This window comes from Cynocephalus volans, chromosome 4 (assembly GCF_027409185.1).
Source record: "Cynocephalus volans isolate mCynVol1 chromosome 4, mCynVol1.pri, whole genome shotgun sequence".
NCBI classification, from domain to species: Eukaryota; Metazoa; Chordata; class Mammalia; order Dermoptera; family Cynocephalidae; genus Cynocephalus; species Cynocephalus volans.
The window spans coordinates 21,800,446-21,817,184 of record NC_084463.1 but is presented as its reverse complement, the minus strand read 5'-3'; the positions used below and the strand labels follow the sequence as shown (position 1 = coordinate 21,817,184).

Sequence of the window (16,739 nt, the reverse complement as noted above, 5' to 3'; positions counted from 1 at the left end):
AAAAACAAAAAACCATTTCCTTACTTACCCCCCAATTTAAGGCAGAGTTGGCTTGAGCCTGGGAAGCCAGCCCCTCAGGGATTCAGCACCAAGGTATGGCATGCTGTCCTTTCACCCTGACCTTCACCCATGCATCTCAAGGCTGATCAGCAGGTACCCTCTCAAAGTCCTGCCCTCTCACCTGCCTGAGAAACTTTCCCCTACATGCATGATCTCATTATGGATGAGGCACCTGGGAAAGTCAGGAGATCAGTTCTGGCTAAGGGGAGCTGCAAAGGCACATGTGCTCAAATGAGCCTGGGGAAGTACATGGGGACAGGGAGCTGAGAGGGGCATGCTGTTAGGGTGAAGGTAGAAGGGGCGAGCTAAAAACGCTGGTGCCCTTGGGAGTGGGACAAAATTTGCCCCAGTGTGGAGGTGGTGGGTGACAGGGGCCTTGGGAATTGCTCCATGGGATAGGGAGAGTCAGAGCTGGAGCTTAGGAGGTTGGGGAGAGGCCAAGGATGCCGGGACCCCTGGAGGCATCAGAGAGGAGACAGAACACACAGAAGGGCCTCCTTCTCTTCCAGCTTTTTAATTGTCCCCTCTCCTCCTACAAACTGTTCAAGAGGTGGTGGAAGGGCATGACCTACACAATGGCTCCACCTCTCCGTATTTTGATGTATTTTGATGTTACACAATGGCTCCACCCCTCTGTATTTTGATGTGAGTGTGATTAGGGATTCTGCCCTTGTTCGGTGCCCCGGGGTCCAAACATCTGGGAGCAGGGTAGTTGGGCAGCAGGAGGCCAAGAGTTGAATCATGTCCCCCTGACATGCTGGGGAGCAGTAAGCCTCCTCCTCCCCGCACCGCTTCTGTGGAGATTAGAACCTTATTCTCTTACAGCTGGAAGAAGCTCAACAACCTTCCCAGGGATAAGGATTGTTTGAAAGGCTTGTTTTCCAAGGAAGCCAGGGAGAAGGCTTGAGCCTAGGGGTTAAAAACAGTTCCTCACTTGACCTAGCTTTCTGGGCCAGGGCAGTGAGTGGGAATTCACTGGTGTATAGGAGTAAAGCCACCCACCTGCTCCATTCACGGGCAGAGACAGCAAGAACGCTGGGCATGGCATGCCGCGGAGCGAGGCTTTGGGAGGAGGTCAAACACCGCAGGCTTGAATCCTTTGCCCTTGCTGGGCCCAGGTCAAGGGCGAACGAATGTATTTGTGCCCCTCCCTCGCCCACTTGTAGGTGCCCAGGTACTAGGTGCCCAGGGAAGGTGTTCCAAGGCCTTCACCGTGATTCCCCGGGTGCTCAGAACAGCCCCTGTATGCCCGGTAACCGGCATCTGACCTCCTCAGTTAGGAGGTTGTTCGGGGTAACTGGCCTCTCTCATCGGGGCTTGCCAAAGAAGTGCCCCAGTAATCAGGCGTTTGTTCGGAGGGTAGGGAGGTTGGTGGGAAAAGTAGCGCTCCCTAGGAAGGGGCACGGGATGGTCACGGGGTTAGGTTACTGATGTTAGTTTCCATAAAACCCTTTTGGGGACTGGGCCGGAAATTTAAAAATCTATACGGTGCTAAGAGCGCACAACTCTTACTCACGGAGAACACAGCCAGTCACACGGCGGCCAACGCGACCGGATCCCACCACCGCACCAACTCTCCGCGGCCCCGCTGCGACCCCACCCACCCGCACCGCGCGTGCTCGCCCCCGTCCACACCGAGTCGCCCGCGCCCCCGCAGGCGGCGCCCAGGCTGCCCGGCCCTCCCCCTCGCGGGGGTCCCGAGGCGGCTCAGGCGCTGATCTCCACCGTGCCGGCCTCGTCTTGCTCGCGGATTATGTGCACGCCCGCAGTCCGCAGTGTGCGCGAAGCGCTGCGCGAGCGGCCCGGCGAGCTCGGGGCCCGGGGCGGCGACGTGTGCGTGCGGCCGGTGGCCGGGGAGCGCGCCGGGGAGCGCGGGTAGCGGCGGGCCGAGCGGATGGGCAGCCCCGGCGAGCGGCCGGGTACGGCTGGCGACACGGAGTAGCCGGGCGGTCCGGGCTCAGTCGCGCTCCGAGGCTCCGGGGCAGGGTTCTCCTCGGGCTCCGGGGAGTCCTGCAAGGATACGCCCCACAGGGGTCAGCGGCCAGCTGGCTCAGTCTGGGAGAGCGCCTGCTGCTAAGGGGCGCCGGGAGTACCCCACACTTCCACCTCCCGGAAGACGGCAGACATAGGCCTGATTTTTCTTGCAATACACCTCACTTAGCATGGTGCTCGACGCATAATAGGTGCCCAGTAAATGTTGAAATGCGTTCACTTGAGTGCTTTGTCCCTTTATTCGCCTCTTCCCACCCGTCTTGGACAGCCTGGGACAGAGTTAGTTGCAGAAAATGGAAATCACCAGAATTGGCGTCCGAAAACCTAGGTTTGAAACCTGCATCTGGGAAAGTCATTTCGTTTCTCTCTCAGACTTTTATTTCTAACCTCTAAAATGGGGATGACACAAATATTTCACAGAATTGTTCTGAACACTATAAAGGGGTATCAACATGGTATGGTCCCCTAGCCTCAGGCACATTGATAGGGCTCACTGCATGTCTGTGGGCCCCCAGCCCAGGGCTGCTCACCTTGTCCTTCAGGACGTACAGTGCCATAGGGTTCTTCCGCTCCTGCTCTCCACTTCGTGGGAGGGTGTCTGCTGCACAGGAGAAGGAATGGGGTGGCTGGCCCAAGTACAGACCCTCTCCCCCAGCCAGCACCTATGGTTTTTGCTCCGCAAGTGTCCAGTCAAGGTCCCAACACAACCTCTACCAAGATATCTGAATACTGGGGGTCCTACCTTGGCTGCACTTCTCCCTGCTCTGCGGTCTTCGTGCAGTTGGTGGAGGAAGGGGCCCTGCAGAGCTGGCTTCCTTGTGGCCCAGTTCTGCTTTTTCCCAGCAGCCCACTGATCTGAGTGGCGATAGGGTGGGTGAGTGGGTGGCTGGGAGCTCACCTTCTGGTTTCAGGTGGTCATCATTCTGATCCATGTATTCCAGGGAGTTCTGCTTCTCCAGCTTCCTCTTCTTCCTGTGAATCAATGCAGTCCCCCGTCCCCCTCATGAACAGAGCTACTGAATGTGAGTAAGAGAAGATTGGTGGGGTGGGGAGTGGGGGGGCACAGGGACGGATCTGATGGCCGTAAAAAAGACCTTGTGTCAGGAAGACGGGCTGAGTGCGGTGGGAGTGAGAGTTAGTCTATGAGCTTTGGAATGAGTCACTTCTAGGTTTGCATTCTAAGTCTGTCACTAGCATTGTGACTGTGGGCAAGTCATTTAACCAGTCTGAGTTTCAGTGTCATTTCTGCAAATTGCAGATAATCATACTTAAAAGGTAACATGCTAACCACTACTTCAGTGCCTGGCCCAGAAAAGGTACTCAGCAGTTAAACCATTGTTAATAGTGCTGGGGCTGTCAGGGGTTGTGAGCACAGGATGTGGTTCCCTGCAACACAAAGATGGATCTCCTGGGAAGAGGCGCAGAACGCTGGGAGGGAAGGCATTTAAAGAGACTTAAGAAAAGGATTGAGCTGGGGGTTGGGATGGATTGAAGGATTAGGGTGCTCAGGGTGTGGAACTTGGAGAGTTACCCAGACTTTTTGGAGGGTTTCCAGCAAGCACAGACTGTCACCAAGGTCACAAGGAGGAAGATGCCTCCTGTAGACAAGATGATGTAGAGGGAGCTTCTTTCTAGGGAGAAAGAGAAGCAAAGAGATGGGAGGGACTTCAGAGGAGGCAACAAGTGTGGTGAGCAGAGCTTCCTGCAGCCCCAGACAGCAAGGCTGGCTGATGGCGGAGCTCACACAGAGCCCACTGCCCACCTGTTGCTGTCCTCCATGGAGAGTTTGCCCATCTCTGTCCTCCTTTCTCCCTCCAGTGACATGCTCTCTGGCATGACCTAGTCCCCAGTGGGCTCCTGCCTCTCAGGGTTTTGAGTCCTAAAGGAGGGCAGACAGGAAGACTCACTGTACACGGTAATCTTGACGGGCAGGCTGCGGCCCTGGCTGATGGGGTTCTCCACCATGCAGCTGTACAAGTCGTCGTCCTCCATGAGCACGCGGGTGATGGTGAGCACCTTTTGGTCAGGGGACAGGAGCATTCGCGAGTCGTTGAGGAGGGGCTTTCCATCCTTCAGCCAGGTGTAGCTGGGCTTGGTGCCATTCTCATGTGAGCAGTTCAGGGTGAAGGCCTCGCTCAGCTCCAGCACAGTGGTGGAAGCCACTAACACCTGTGGCCTCGAAATGGGCACTGAGCCCCGGGGGTGGGAAAGCCTGTGAGTCAGGGGCTAAAAAGCTCTCCCTTCCCCTCCTTAACTCCCTACCTTCCAACACAGCACAACTCAATCTGTGGTCTGAGAAGACCCTTCAGGGATCCTCAGTCCAGTTCTTTCCCATCATTCATTCATTCATTCATTCATTCACCAACTATTTACTGAGTATCTACTAAGCACAGGGAGTACAATGCTGAACAAGACAGCCGTGGTGTCTGTCTTCATTCCCTTCTTCACAAATACTTTTTCAAAATCACTGGGCTTTAATGCCTTAAACTGACTCAGACTGGAAGATGTTTTAATTGGGCTAAGCCTAGGTCCAACTGTCTGGGTTCAAATCTTGGCTGTATCACTTATTAGCTGTGTGACTGTGGGCAACTTACAGAGAGGTTGACTCCCAGTGCCTCACTTTTCTCATCTTCAAAGTAGGGATATTGATATTAACTATCCCTAGATTATTGTAGGCATCAATGAATCTACAGCTGCAAAGCTCTTAGAGCAGTTTCACAGTGAGCACTCTGTACATGTTAGCTGTGCCTGTCTTCCGACTTCTAATGTCATACTGTCTCACTCTCTGCTCCCAAGTGCCTTTTGTGTTGGTCTTCCTGGGTCTAGCTAGTGTGTGGAGGAGACTCTGCCCCAGTCCCAGTTGTCAGTCCTGCCTCCTTCTCTGCCAGAGTGCTTTACCATCTACAGTGAGGTTGATGGTCTTCTCCCCAGTGAAAGTGTCATCGGTGATGGAGATCTCGACCTCATAGGTGCCCTCGTCGGCCAGCTGCAGGTCGCTGAGAAGCAGGGAGCCATTTTCAAAGAGCCGGATACGGTCTCGATAGTCAGGTCTCAGGGTGCCAATGACCTCTGTGCCAATGGACTGCACCACAGTCACCGGCTTGTCCCGCTTCAGCTGCCACTTCACCACAGGCTTGTCGCTGCTGGTGCTGCTGTACTGCACAGAAAGCAGGGCCGACTTCCCCACAGTGCCATGGATCAGGCGCACTGGACTGGTGATGTTCACCCCTTCCAGGGGATCTGCAAACAGAGGCCCATGGGGAGGAGGGCAGCGTCAGGCCCTCGGCTCCTTAGCCCACTCCCACCTCAAATCCCTCGGATCTCCCAGTGCCTCACCCCTTTGGGCCCTTCGCTCCCTGTCAGTCCTTGCTTCTTGCCTGTCAGTGCCACCTCCTCCCAATGGCAGCCCTCTGACCCTTTGCTCCTCTGTCCTCCCTCACAGCCACCTGTGGCCCTCAGTCCTTCTTCCATCTGGCCCTCTGCCTCTTTGGCACTTCTTCCTATTGCCTCCCTCTTGTGGAAGATTCCAGCTAACCCACACCCTATGTGCTCCATTCATATAAATATTTATTGAGCACCTCTTACGTGCTAGGCACATTTTTATGTCCTTGGGATATATCAATGAGCAACGCAGACAAAAATCCCTACTCCCTTAAGTCAGGCCCGAGGGTGACCTTATCAGACCTTGATTGGGTTGGGAGGGAGGAGAGATGGAGAAGACATGGGCACATAGATTCACAAAGCAAGGACTGTGTCATAAGACAGTGCCAATAAAGGGGATGCTTAGGGGCCTGAAGAAAACTTGGCCACTTTTCAGTCAGCTGTACAAATAAGGATAATAAAAATTATAACAGCAGCAACTGTTATGCATATCGGTTACTGCTGTGTAGTGGAGAGAACACAAGACTGAGCATCAGAGATTTGGGCCCTATGCTGGCTCTATGACCTAGGAGATGTCACTTATCTGTTTGGAGCTCAGATTCCCTGAAGGTAAAATGAATAGTTGGCTAGATGGTCTCATTGGTTTGTTCCAGCCCTGTAATTCTAGGACTTTACCATCCTGCCCAATGGATGCCCTATCCAGAGACACATCTCACATTTCAGAGACCTCTTTGGAGCTTTGGGGCCTAAACAGATGCTGTCTACTGGTGTCACCTGGCCTTGTAGAGCATTCCAACCACTGAAGGAGGGTCTTCTGGAGAGGATGCCAGTTGGGAACAGGGCTGAGTTTAGCTGAATAGACACATGCATTCCAGGTTCTCAGTTCTCTGCACACCCATCCTTTGGCTGTCATTGCATCTAAAGTTCCCTCTTTCTGTCTCACCCTTATTTCCACTCTGCTGCTGTGGCAGTTTAGAGTTGGGGAAGCTGAGCTGTACCTTTTCATTCCTGATTCCTCTCCTTGTGCCTAGAGGGCCCAGACCAAACCAAGAGGAAATTAAACTAAAATATTGGTTGTGATTTTATTTACTAAACATATTAAATCTATTTTTGGAATAAGTGCTTTGTTAAGGTGTGAGCTCCTCATCTTTGGAAGTGGTCAAGAAGAGGCTAAGTGACTTCTTTCACCTTTCTGGGACTCAGCTTCCTGCTCTGCGTAATGAACCAGATGATCTCTAAGAGTCTTCCCAACTCTGACATTCTATGATCCGTTACCTGCAATGTATGTTAGAATCATAAAACCTTAATAGTGGAAGAGACTAGACTAACGATTAAAGCTGCCAGAGGTATGAATATCTGAATATTGTATGCTTGTTATTGAGGGGAAGTCTTAATTTGAGGAAGGTAGAACATCAGATGAGATGGACAAAATCTACTATTCAACTATTTTGAAACAATTTTTATTAAAAGGTATTTTTGTTCCCCCAAAATATTACATAAAAATGGAAACAAAATGAAATATGGTTCCAGCTCACCCCCTTTAGTAGAAGAGGTGGTGGGAACCAGAGTCCTGTCCTACTCAATAACTTGGGGATCTATTAGGAATCCCTACAGCTCTATGTATCAGACTGAGATCCATTTGGCCATATGATCCTTAAGGTTTCTTCCAACTCTTAGTTTCTGTGATTATTTAGATGGGATTTCCTGCCTAGCAACTGCTAGGTCTCAGGCTTGGCTTGATGAGTAACAAATAGGCTTTGGTATGTATGACTTGAAGTGGCCCTGAAAAAAATCATTTAAGTGCTTCATTAAAAGACATGGTGGCCTGACATCCACAACCAGCCCAGCGATGACCACCAAGCCACCACTGGAAACCCCCTGGTCTCTCCTGCTGGAATGAGGGGAATGCCATGAGCCTTGACCACGCCCCCCCTTCTTCCTTCTCCCCCCTCTCCCCCTCCCCCCTTACCCTCCCTCCCTCCCCTCAACTGCTCCACAACAATATCTTAGAATGTAAAAATAATAATAATAATAATTAATTAATTAAAAAGAAAAGATTAAAATCATTTTTAATAATAATTTTAAAAAGACACAGTGGTGATGTTCAGATATCTGGGCAACATCTACCCAGTTTCTCAGGATGCAGTCTGAGGTAGTGGGGTATGCACACGGGGTTAATACGTAGAGGCATCCTGGAGTTTAGCAAATCTGTGTAATGATCCTCACGCACCAAACTTTGAGAGTTCTCATTCCTTCTTCTAGGAGGCCGGACAGTGACAATCCCAGCCCCGAGGATAAGTAGAAGGGACTCCCCCGCCCACTCTATCTTCTCTGACCTCCCTTAAGCTTCTCTGACTTCCACTCTCTCCTATCCCACCCAAGTCCCAGTAGCCCTTTTGTGATATCTTTCCCCTGAAGTCGGCTCTTTCTGCCCATTTAAACTTGATTTATTCTGTATGAAAACATTGGGGAAGCTGCAGCCTGTGAATTGCCCCAGGCCTCACTCTCATCTAGGTGGGCAATCTCCTCATGCCCGTGAACATGGGTGTGCACATGTGTTCATAACCAAATGGAGGAGTCTTTCTCAGAAGCTGACAGAGCATTTTGCTGAGCAAACTGTTTCCCAGAAGCTCTAGCCAAATCCAGAGTCTGTGTTAAGTTCAGGTTTCCACAACTTTCAAGAGACACAGAAAACTGGGAGAGGAGCCAAAGCAGGACACAGAAATGAGGAAATGGCTAACAACTATGGTCCAGAGTGGAAATAAAAGGGACTCGGACTATTCAACCTTGAGAAATGATTAAATTAATCATTGTCTCTGAGGCAGCATTGTGTAGAAAGTCTCTGTTCCCACCAGAGGCTGAACAAAAGGAAATAAACATCTCAGCAAGATGTACCTATCAGCCTGAACAATGCTATACTGAGTTAGGCTGCTGGTCCTCCTCAAGTAGAATTCTGACCTGCTGTGACACTAAGGATGTCAAGCGTCCAAGTGTAGGAATGTGCCTGCAAATAGCCCTGGGTTCCCTTAAAAAAAATCATCCTCTACTCATTTTTATGTATTCCCTTTGCTGGGCAAAAGTTTCATTGTACCAGTATTTGCCTTAAATTTATCTTTTAAAAGTGTAAGTGGGGTGGTACCAAACTTGTATTCTAGGATTTGGTCTATGTACACCTTATCCATACTCTCTAACACCAAGGACTGCAGTTATTATCCTTTTTTGTCTGAAGGGTTTTTGTTTGGTTTGGCTCTGTCTCCATAAAGAGCCAAACACTCCATCCACTTGGCCATCATAGATACCCTTCCCTGGGCTTTCTCCAACTGTATTATTTCCTTTTTGAGGTGTGGTGACCAGAACTGCATACAATAATCCAAGGGTAGCACATAGCTTGGGTTTCCAAAAGGAAAAACATATTGTTTCTGCTTTTGGTTTTTAATGTCCTTCCTAATTAATGATGATCTGAGAAAAGAAGCCCCGTTCTCTGCTGTTACTGCATAGGTATATCACATATTGTGTAAACACTGAGGTTATTGTATTGTATTTTTATGTCATTATCCTGCTGAGGCCTACAAGAGTGTGAAATTGTTTGAAGTGTCAATCATTCAGGGATGTGGAGGAAAACCAGAAATTGTGAAGAAAGCCCTGGGATCCAGGAAGAAAGGGGTCGGAAGCTTTGTATCTACACTCATAGGAGTATAGATGTTCAGGAATGTGTACCTAGTTAAGAGGTATTAAGATGGCACACAGAGATTTACCATGTTCATGGACTGGAAGAATCACTATTGTTAAGCTTTCAATTCTCCTAAACTGATTCATAATTTAATATAATATCAATCAAAATCCCAGGAGATTTACTTTGTGATCTTGGCACAAGGATAGGCAAATAGATCAACAGAACAGAATAGAGTTCAAAAACAGACTTATATGTGATTGCTCCATTTATGACAAAGGTGACACTGTAGTGCAGTGGGAAAAGGGGCTTTTTCTGGTTTTTGTTTTTTCCAATAAATAGTGCTGGGCCACGTCAGAAAAAAATAAATCTTGACCCTTACCTCACACCTTACACAAATATAAATTCTAGATGGATTGTAGATCTAAATGTGAAAGGTAAAACGATAACATTTAAAACAGAAAATATAGGAGAATATCTCCACAACTTGAGCACAGGAACAGATCTCTTAGACAGGACACAAAAGTGGTAACCGTAAAAGAAGAAAATGATACATTGGACTCAATAAAATTAAGAGCTTCTGTTCATCAAAAGACACCATTTAGAGACTGAAGAGGCAAGCCATAGAGCAAGAGGAGATATTTGCAATACATATTATCCTATAAAAGACTCATATCCGAAATATACTTTTTAAAAACTCCTACAAATCGATAATTTAAACAAAATCCAGACAATTCAATAGAAAAATGGGCAAAAACTTGGAACAGGTACTTCACAAAAAAGGATAATGGCTAACAAAAATATGAAAAACAGCTCAACTTTGTTCATGGTCATGGGAATGCAATTTTAAGCCACATTTTGGTACTGCCTCACACCCACTAAGATGGCCAAGATGAAAAAGAGAAAATACAATTGTTGGTGAAGACAGGGATCATCTGGAACTCTCATACACACTGGTAGGAATGTAAGCTCATACAACCACTTTTGAAAACTGTTTGGCCATATCTACTAAAGCTAAACACACACATACCCTGTAACTTAGCAACTATACTCCTAGGCATATTCCCCCCAAAATGGGTATATCTGTTCATCTAAAGATATGTACTAGAATGTTTTAACATTGAACTCTATTCATGAACTCTATTCATAAAGCTCAGTGATGAGACTGAGTTGCTTGGCTTGGTTCGGAAACAACCAAAGTGTCTATCAAAATTGAATAGATCAATAAATTGTGGTGTATTCATACAATGGAATACTGTAGAGCAATGAAATCAAGCAGATCACAACAATAATGCAGATGAATTTTACAAATTTGGTGTTCAGCAAAAGAAGCCAGACACAAAGGAACATATACATATGACTCCATTTACATAAAGTTCAAAGACATGCAAAATTGATCTGTGTTAGAAATTAGGACACCACTGTAATCCCGGAGGGAGGGCAGTAGTAACTGAAATAGTTTGGGGGTGATTCTGAGGTGGTGAAATGTCCTATTTCTTGATTGGGGGGCTGAGTTCATGGGTTTTTCACTTTTTAAAAGTTCAAGCTGTATCTTTACATTAAATACATTTTTCTGTATATAATTTTCAACTGTAGTTAAAAAAAAAAAAAAGAAAGACAGCACCTGCAATGTGGAGGTGAACTTGGGGCTAAAAAAGGTGGCACCCAGGCAAGGGACTTGTTCCTACTGGGTCCCCAGAGAGTGGAATGTGGCATGCTGTGTTTATGTCTGTCAGTTAATGTTTTAGCCTCTAGAAAAGCTTTGTTTGAATGTTGCATGAATTGGGCTGTGATGAATTTAGAAAAACCTCATTTGTTCATTTTAGGGCCAGAGCGTTAAAGACTGAGTGTTACTTGCCTGAGGCTAACTTGGTGGTTGCTGCCATAAAATAAGATATTATGGAAATCTTTGGGAGCCAGAGCCACACAGTCCAATCCCGCTTTTAGTGCCAATCTTAAAAACTACATTTCACATCTTCTCTGGCAGTTAGCGATGGCCATGTCACTGAGTTCTAGACAATAGAACTTGTGGAAGTGATATGTACCACTTACAGACCTGGTTTAGCAAAACCTCCATTCTTTTTTTTTTTTTTTTTTTCTTTTTTAATCCCCTACGTAGAAGACGTGGAGATAAACCGCAGGGTGATCCTTGGAAACACATGTCCAAGTTGATAGAGCTCCATCAGCCTGGCCTCTGGGAAACCTTCATGGAACAGAGTCCCTCTACAACCCTGGCCTAGTCTGAAAATGTGAAAATGCACTGGACTATCACATAGTTAATGCCAGTAACTTAAATTTTGCAATTTATTTGTCACAGAAGCTGGCATTTTCCTAAATAATGTGTTAAGGATGGCAGGACTTCCTTATAGAATCTCAGCTCTTCGTGCTCGTTAGTCCATAGCAGTACCATGACCTGACCCTGCACTTACTTTCACCTGTCATAGGTCATAACTGATGTCTTACTAGCATAGTTTATATTTAGCATTGTGGGGGTATATTTATTAAGCTACATTTTTCCACACAGAAGATCCTTTATCACCTTTTGTTTTTGCCTAGTCGCACTGCCTGACAAGATCTTTCCACAGTTTATTTTCTTACCATTTGATGACCTGAAAGAGTTTAGGGACATCTCCATTTTGTGTATTTGATTGTGCCCTTTCTACTCCCAATTCACTGTCTCCACAACTTCAGCTCTCATTATTTCAACTCATTGCAATTTCCACTGAGATTCCTGTCACTAAAGGCAAAGGTAGCCTCTTAATTGCCCCATCCAATGGACTCTTTTAGGTCCTTGTTATACTGGACCTCTTTGATACATTTGATGGTGTTGATTTACTCCTGAAAACTGTCAACCTCCTTGACTTTCTGGACACCATGGTCTTCTAGTTCCCCTTCTATTTCTGACAGTTCCCTCTTGGTCTCCTTAACAGACTTTACTCCTTCTGCCTTCCTCTACAAATCTTGGTGTTACTTGATGTTCCATTTTCAGCCCATTTTTCCTGTCCTTCTAGGTAATATAACCCCTTCTCAATTTTTAACTCCCACATATGGGCTGACAGCTTCCAAATACCTCTCTCCAATCCTTACCTCTCTGCCCTCAGCCTCAGGCTACTTAACATTTTCAGAACAGAAGTTTCTTAGGCATTTCAACCTCAACATAATCACCATATCCCCAACCATATCTCATTTTTTGTTTAGGATTTCACACAGAATCCCTGCCTCCTTCTCTGGATACTTCAATTTCTTATCAGTCACTAGGTCCTGGCTTTATCTCCAAAATATTATCTCAACCTGTCTTATTCCTTCTATCTTTATTCTAACTCCAGTCCATGCTATCACAGTAGCCTTGTTATGGGCTGAATTGTGTCCCCCCCATTCATATGTCAAAGTCCCGACTCCCAGTACCTCAGAATGTGACCTTATTTGTTAATGGGGTCATAGCAGATATAATAAGTTAGGATGAGGTCATGCCAAAGTAGGGTGGGCCCCTAATCCAATATGACCAGAGAAATTTGGACACAGACATGCACACAGGGAGAATGCTATGTAAGGACTGGAGTTATGCAGCCACAAGCCAAGGAACTACCAGAAGCTAGAAGAGAGACCTAGAACAGATCCTGCCCTAGTGCCATCAGAGAGAGCATGGCCCTGTTGACCCCTTGATCTCAAACTTCTGGTTTCCAGAACTGAGACAGTTTAAGTTTTCTCTTGTTTAAGCCACCCCGTTTGTGGCAGTTTGTTACAGCATCCCTAGAAACCTAATAAGCTTCCTTTCTTATCTTATTTGCCTCCAGTTTCCCCTCCAATGTTTCACTGCAGACTGAGTAATCTGATAGGTACATCTAAATCTGCCAGTCCCTAAATTAAAAACAATTTAATTCCCCTCCCTCATCCATCCTTTACAGATTATATCCCAGCCTCCTGAGTATGGTTTACATGGCTCCTGCCTAACTCAATTCACACTTTTCCTCTCCAGCGATGGTAAACTGCTGGCTCCACCTAAACACATGATGCCACCTCAAGCTGTTGACCTTTGCCCTTCCCCAACTATTACGCCCACTCACACTCCTCCCCATTTTTCTCATCCTTTAAAATTTAGGGCGGACATTTCTTCCACCAGGAAAGCTTTCCTGATGTTTCCCCACCCTCACCCTGCACCACCAGCACCAGCTCCCCGATGGGGGAGGTGACCCTCCTCAGATTCTTATCTGTTCTCTGCAAATCTGACTCATAATAGTTCCTGCATTTTATTTAAAATGATCTTTGCATCTGGTTGCCCCACTAAGTTGTGAATTCCTAGGCTCTCTCTAATTGTGTGTGTGTATACACATAAATACATATACCTAAAATAAGATCAGTTCTCCAAGGTGTCGGTAGGGGGCAGTACAGGAGGTAGATATCTAAGGCATGGAGTGAATTATAGATAGGTCGGTATTGCCGTCCCAAACCAGGAGCTGCTCATTATCTCCAAAGCTTCTTTCATCTCCTTCGCTGTTCTACACTCAAAGAAGGCAGAGAGGGGATTGGGGAGGCACAAAACCAAGATTTTCCCTACCCCTCCCTCCAAGCCCTACCATAATCTCTTGGAAAGAACGCCGGACGGGCCCATGCCAACAAGTCATACCATAAGAGATGGCCCAGTGCCCTCCATCTAATGTACTGAATGCCGTGGGAGCTCCAAAGTCAGGCAGGCTTTTGGGGGAGGGGAGCAGGAGCAGGGGCAGCGGCCAGGCGGGAGGCACACGGAATGAAAGACATTCAACACTGACGCCTGAATTCACTGAGACGCTTCCCAGGGCAGCTGAGCTCTTTCCCCTCCTCCCGCCCAAAGGCTTCAGGCCCTCAACTCTCCCCTCCCTCTCCTGTAAAAGCCCCGGGGCCTTTCCCCAGACCCTTTCTCACCCTTCTGGTCTCCTACCTGTCTGGATCAGAAGAAGGTAGACAAAAGGAGTGAGGCGCAGGGCCCTGGAGACTCTGCACAGTACTCCCTTTTCTCTCTTCATTTTGGGTGGCGTTCTCCAGCTCTGGTGCACACAATTAGCATGATTTCTCCACTCTGGGCACGTCCCTTTGTACCACTCGGAGTTTCTCTGCCCCAGCACAACACTGCCAACTTCCCTCTGAATACACAGAGCTCTGTGTATTGCTGGGCTTGTTCTTTCCTCTCGCTCAGACCTGGCATTTTCTCATTTTCAAGCCCTACATCCCCAGTTTGGAAGGGGGTATCTGCTTCTCCAATGCAGGTGGGGGCACCGGCAGCCCAGCAGTTGGTCGCCTGTCTTTGTGGAGCCCGACTGCCAGGGGAGATGAGAATTTGGGCTCAGTGAGGGCATGGGGCTGGGACACACACTCAACTGGACTTTGTGTCCCAACCTACCCTGTCTCTACCTCACACTCTTGCTCCTGGGAAAGAGGGTATGTGCCAGGACAGACCTCCAATAAGCTCTGAAAAGAGGGAGAGGAGCTTTTAAAAAGCTGGGGAATGAGAGACTCCAGAGAAGTGCTGAAGAAATGGAAGACCCTTGTTCCACCCCAAATGAGGAAGATTGGAAAATGGCTTGAATTCTACTACTTTCACACCTGTCCTCATCCAGTTTGGGATTCTCTCTCCTATCATAGAGTCACATAGGTGACGTGCTGGAGAACTCTTTCCAGAAGCCACTCTGTTCATTCCCCTGCCTGCAGCCAATTTTCTAGAACATGTCAGAGCAAAGACAAAGGTAATGCTCTAGGAGTCAGCATCCTGGGGTTCTGTTACCCACTTAACAGTTTAAGCTGTGCCATCTTGTCTTGAGGCTGTAATGAGAAGAAACACCCTAGCTCTACCCTGATCCCCACTCATATGTCCACACCTGCTCATGAGGGCTGCCACTGGAATGTGGGCTTAGTAACTGTGAGATCATGGGACGGGTTCACAATCTCTGTAAATGGGGATAACAGTAGCTTCCTTGGAGGAATTGTTGGGAAGATTGGTGAAGGTTTGGTACAGCAGAGTGCCTAGCAAATTGTTTTTTACAGAGATGACATTTAAAACTTTTTTTAAAACTGCCCTTTCTTCTTTCCTTTTTCATTCAGGCAGGGATCTTTATATCTTGGTGAGACCAACATTCACAACTCCCCTCTTGGTCATCTGTAACCCTAATCTTAGTTTTGTAAATGCAGTGCTTTTCTCTCTATGTATTCTTTTTACATACTGAGAAAGCCTAAGAAGGCCAGGTTTCTAGAACTGAAGCATCATTTCACAGCCCATCTGAGCCAAGGCAGGGGGAAAAGAGTTGGGAAGCATCGGTTTTGAACTTCACAGAGGAACTCCAAAAAATATTCTGAAATATATGGATGATATTTTTTTGTTTTTCCTCTTGTATCTCCGTGTCTATGACTTTTCCCTAGACAACTCAAGCCCTCTGTCTGCCTCTGGAAGAGTTAAGATTACAGCAAGTACACAAAGAAAAAGAAAAAGTCAATATTCAGCTTCTGACACTTAAAATGGTGTTTTAGAGTCAGTAGCAAGATGAAAGGCTTAAAAGCCAGTCTTTGTGAGCTGGCCTGTGGCTCACTCGGGAGAGTGCAGTGCTGATAACACCAAGGCCATGGGTTCGGAACCTATATAGGGATGGCCGGTTGGCTCACTGGCTGAGCTTGGTGCTGACCACACCAAGTCAAGGGTTAAGATCCCCTTACCGGTTATCTTTTGAAAAAAGAAAAGCCAGTCTTTGTGAGGGACAAAAGGATATTTTAATTTCTTTTATCTACCCCTTTGGCAAATAGCATGAAGCAGCCCATGGACCGGATTACTGAGTTCTTCTATAGTGTAGACAAATGCCCCCATTGCCCATGATGGCTAGCCTTGAGCCTTATTGGATGGGGGTAAAAGGAGGACATGATGTTCAAAAAGAAGAAAGCTTGATGTCTGACTTTTTTATCCTGAAGGATTATGGAAAGAAAAGTGTGATAGAGGGAGACCTAAGAGGGATCTAAGTTTTCAACATGCCCCCCTTCCCCACCCTAGGGATGATGCTTAGGCACCTTATACCTGCACAGAATTTGTAAGTGCCCCAAAGTGCCCACAAGTCCTTGAGAGGACTCAGAGGTGCTGAGAGGGTAAAGGCCTGGCAGAAGGCAGAAGAAGGAGCAAAGGGGCCACACGTACAGGGATTTCAAAGACAGAGACAATGGCTGGGACCACCAGCTGCTGTGGTGGGAGCTGGCTCATAGCTCGATCAGACCAGGTAGCCACCTAGACTCTGTGCAGAGACCAGGGAATTCTGAGAATACCACATAGGTCCACACACATTGTCTCCCCCCAATGCCATGAGGTCACCTCAGCCACACCACCTACATTTGCTCCACCCCTCCTTAGAGATGAGCTGGGGTTCAAGGAGGAAATCAGAAAGACGGCTTGAGAACTGCCTGGGCTGTCTAGGCAGAGAACGAGCTACCTAAAGAGAATGTTAAAATGGGTGGAGCAGACTGGGCTCACCAGGATGACAGACTGACATAAGTCTTCCTCCACCACCCTGAGGGGTGCGAGCCCGCAAGGAAGGTCACAGCAGGTGGAAAGACACGAAGGCAACGCCTTTCCTTCATTTGTTTGAATGTAGAATGAGCAATTTTGCAAGCCTGTTTCTGGTGCTTT

The 16,739-nt window shown here is 47.4% G+C and overlaps 1 protein-coding gene across 2 annotated transcripts; it reads right to left on the bottom strand.

Moving 5' to 3' along the window:
* Positions 1–1,767: 1,767 nt before the first annotated feature.
* Positions 1,768–14,106, bottom strand: HEPACAM (hepatic and glial cell adhesion molecule). Of its 2 annotated transcripts, none has more exons than XM_063095898.1 (7): positions 14,022–14,106; positions 4,951–5,292; positions 3,960–4,241; positions 3,590–3,683; positions 2,795–3,024; positions 2,583–2,653; positions 1,768–2,070 (listed from the first exon to the last, which is right to left on the bottom strand). In XM_063095898.1, exons 1-7 carry the CDS (start codon positions 14,104–14,106, stop codon positions 1,768–1,770), a joined length of 1,407 nt encoding a protein of 468 aa, XP_062951968.1. The 2 variants fall into 2 exon arrangements, with proteins under 2 accessions (XP_062951968.1, XP_062951969.1); XM_063095899.1 differs by having other exon boundaries at positions 2,951–3,024.
* Between the last annotated feature and the right edge of the window lie 2,633 nt (positions 14,107–16,739).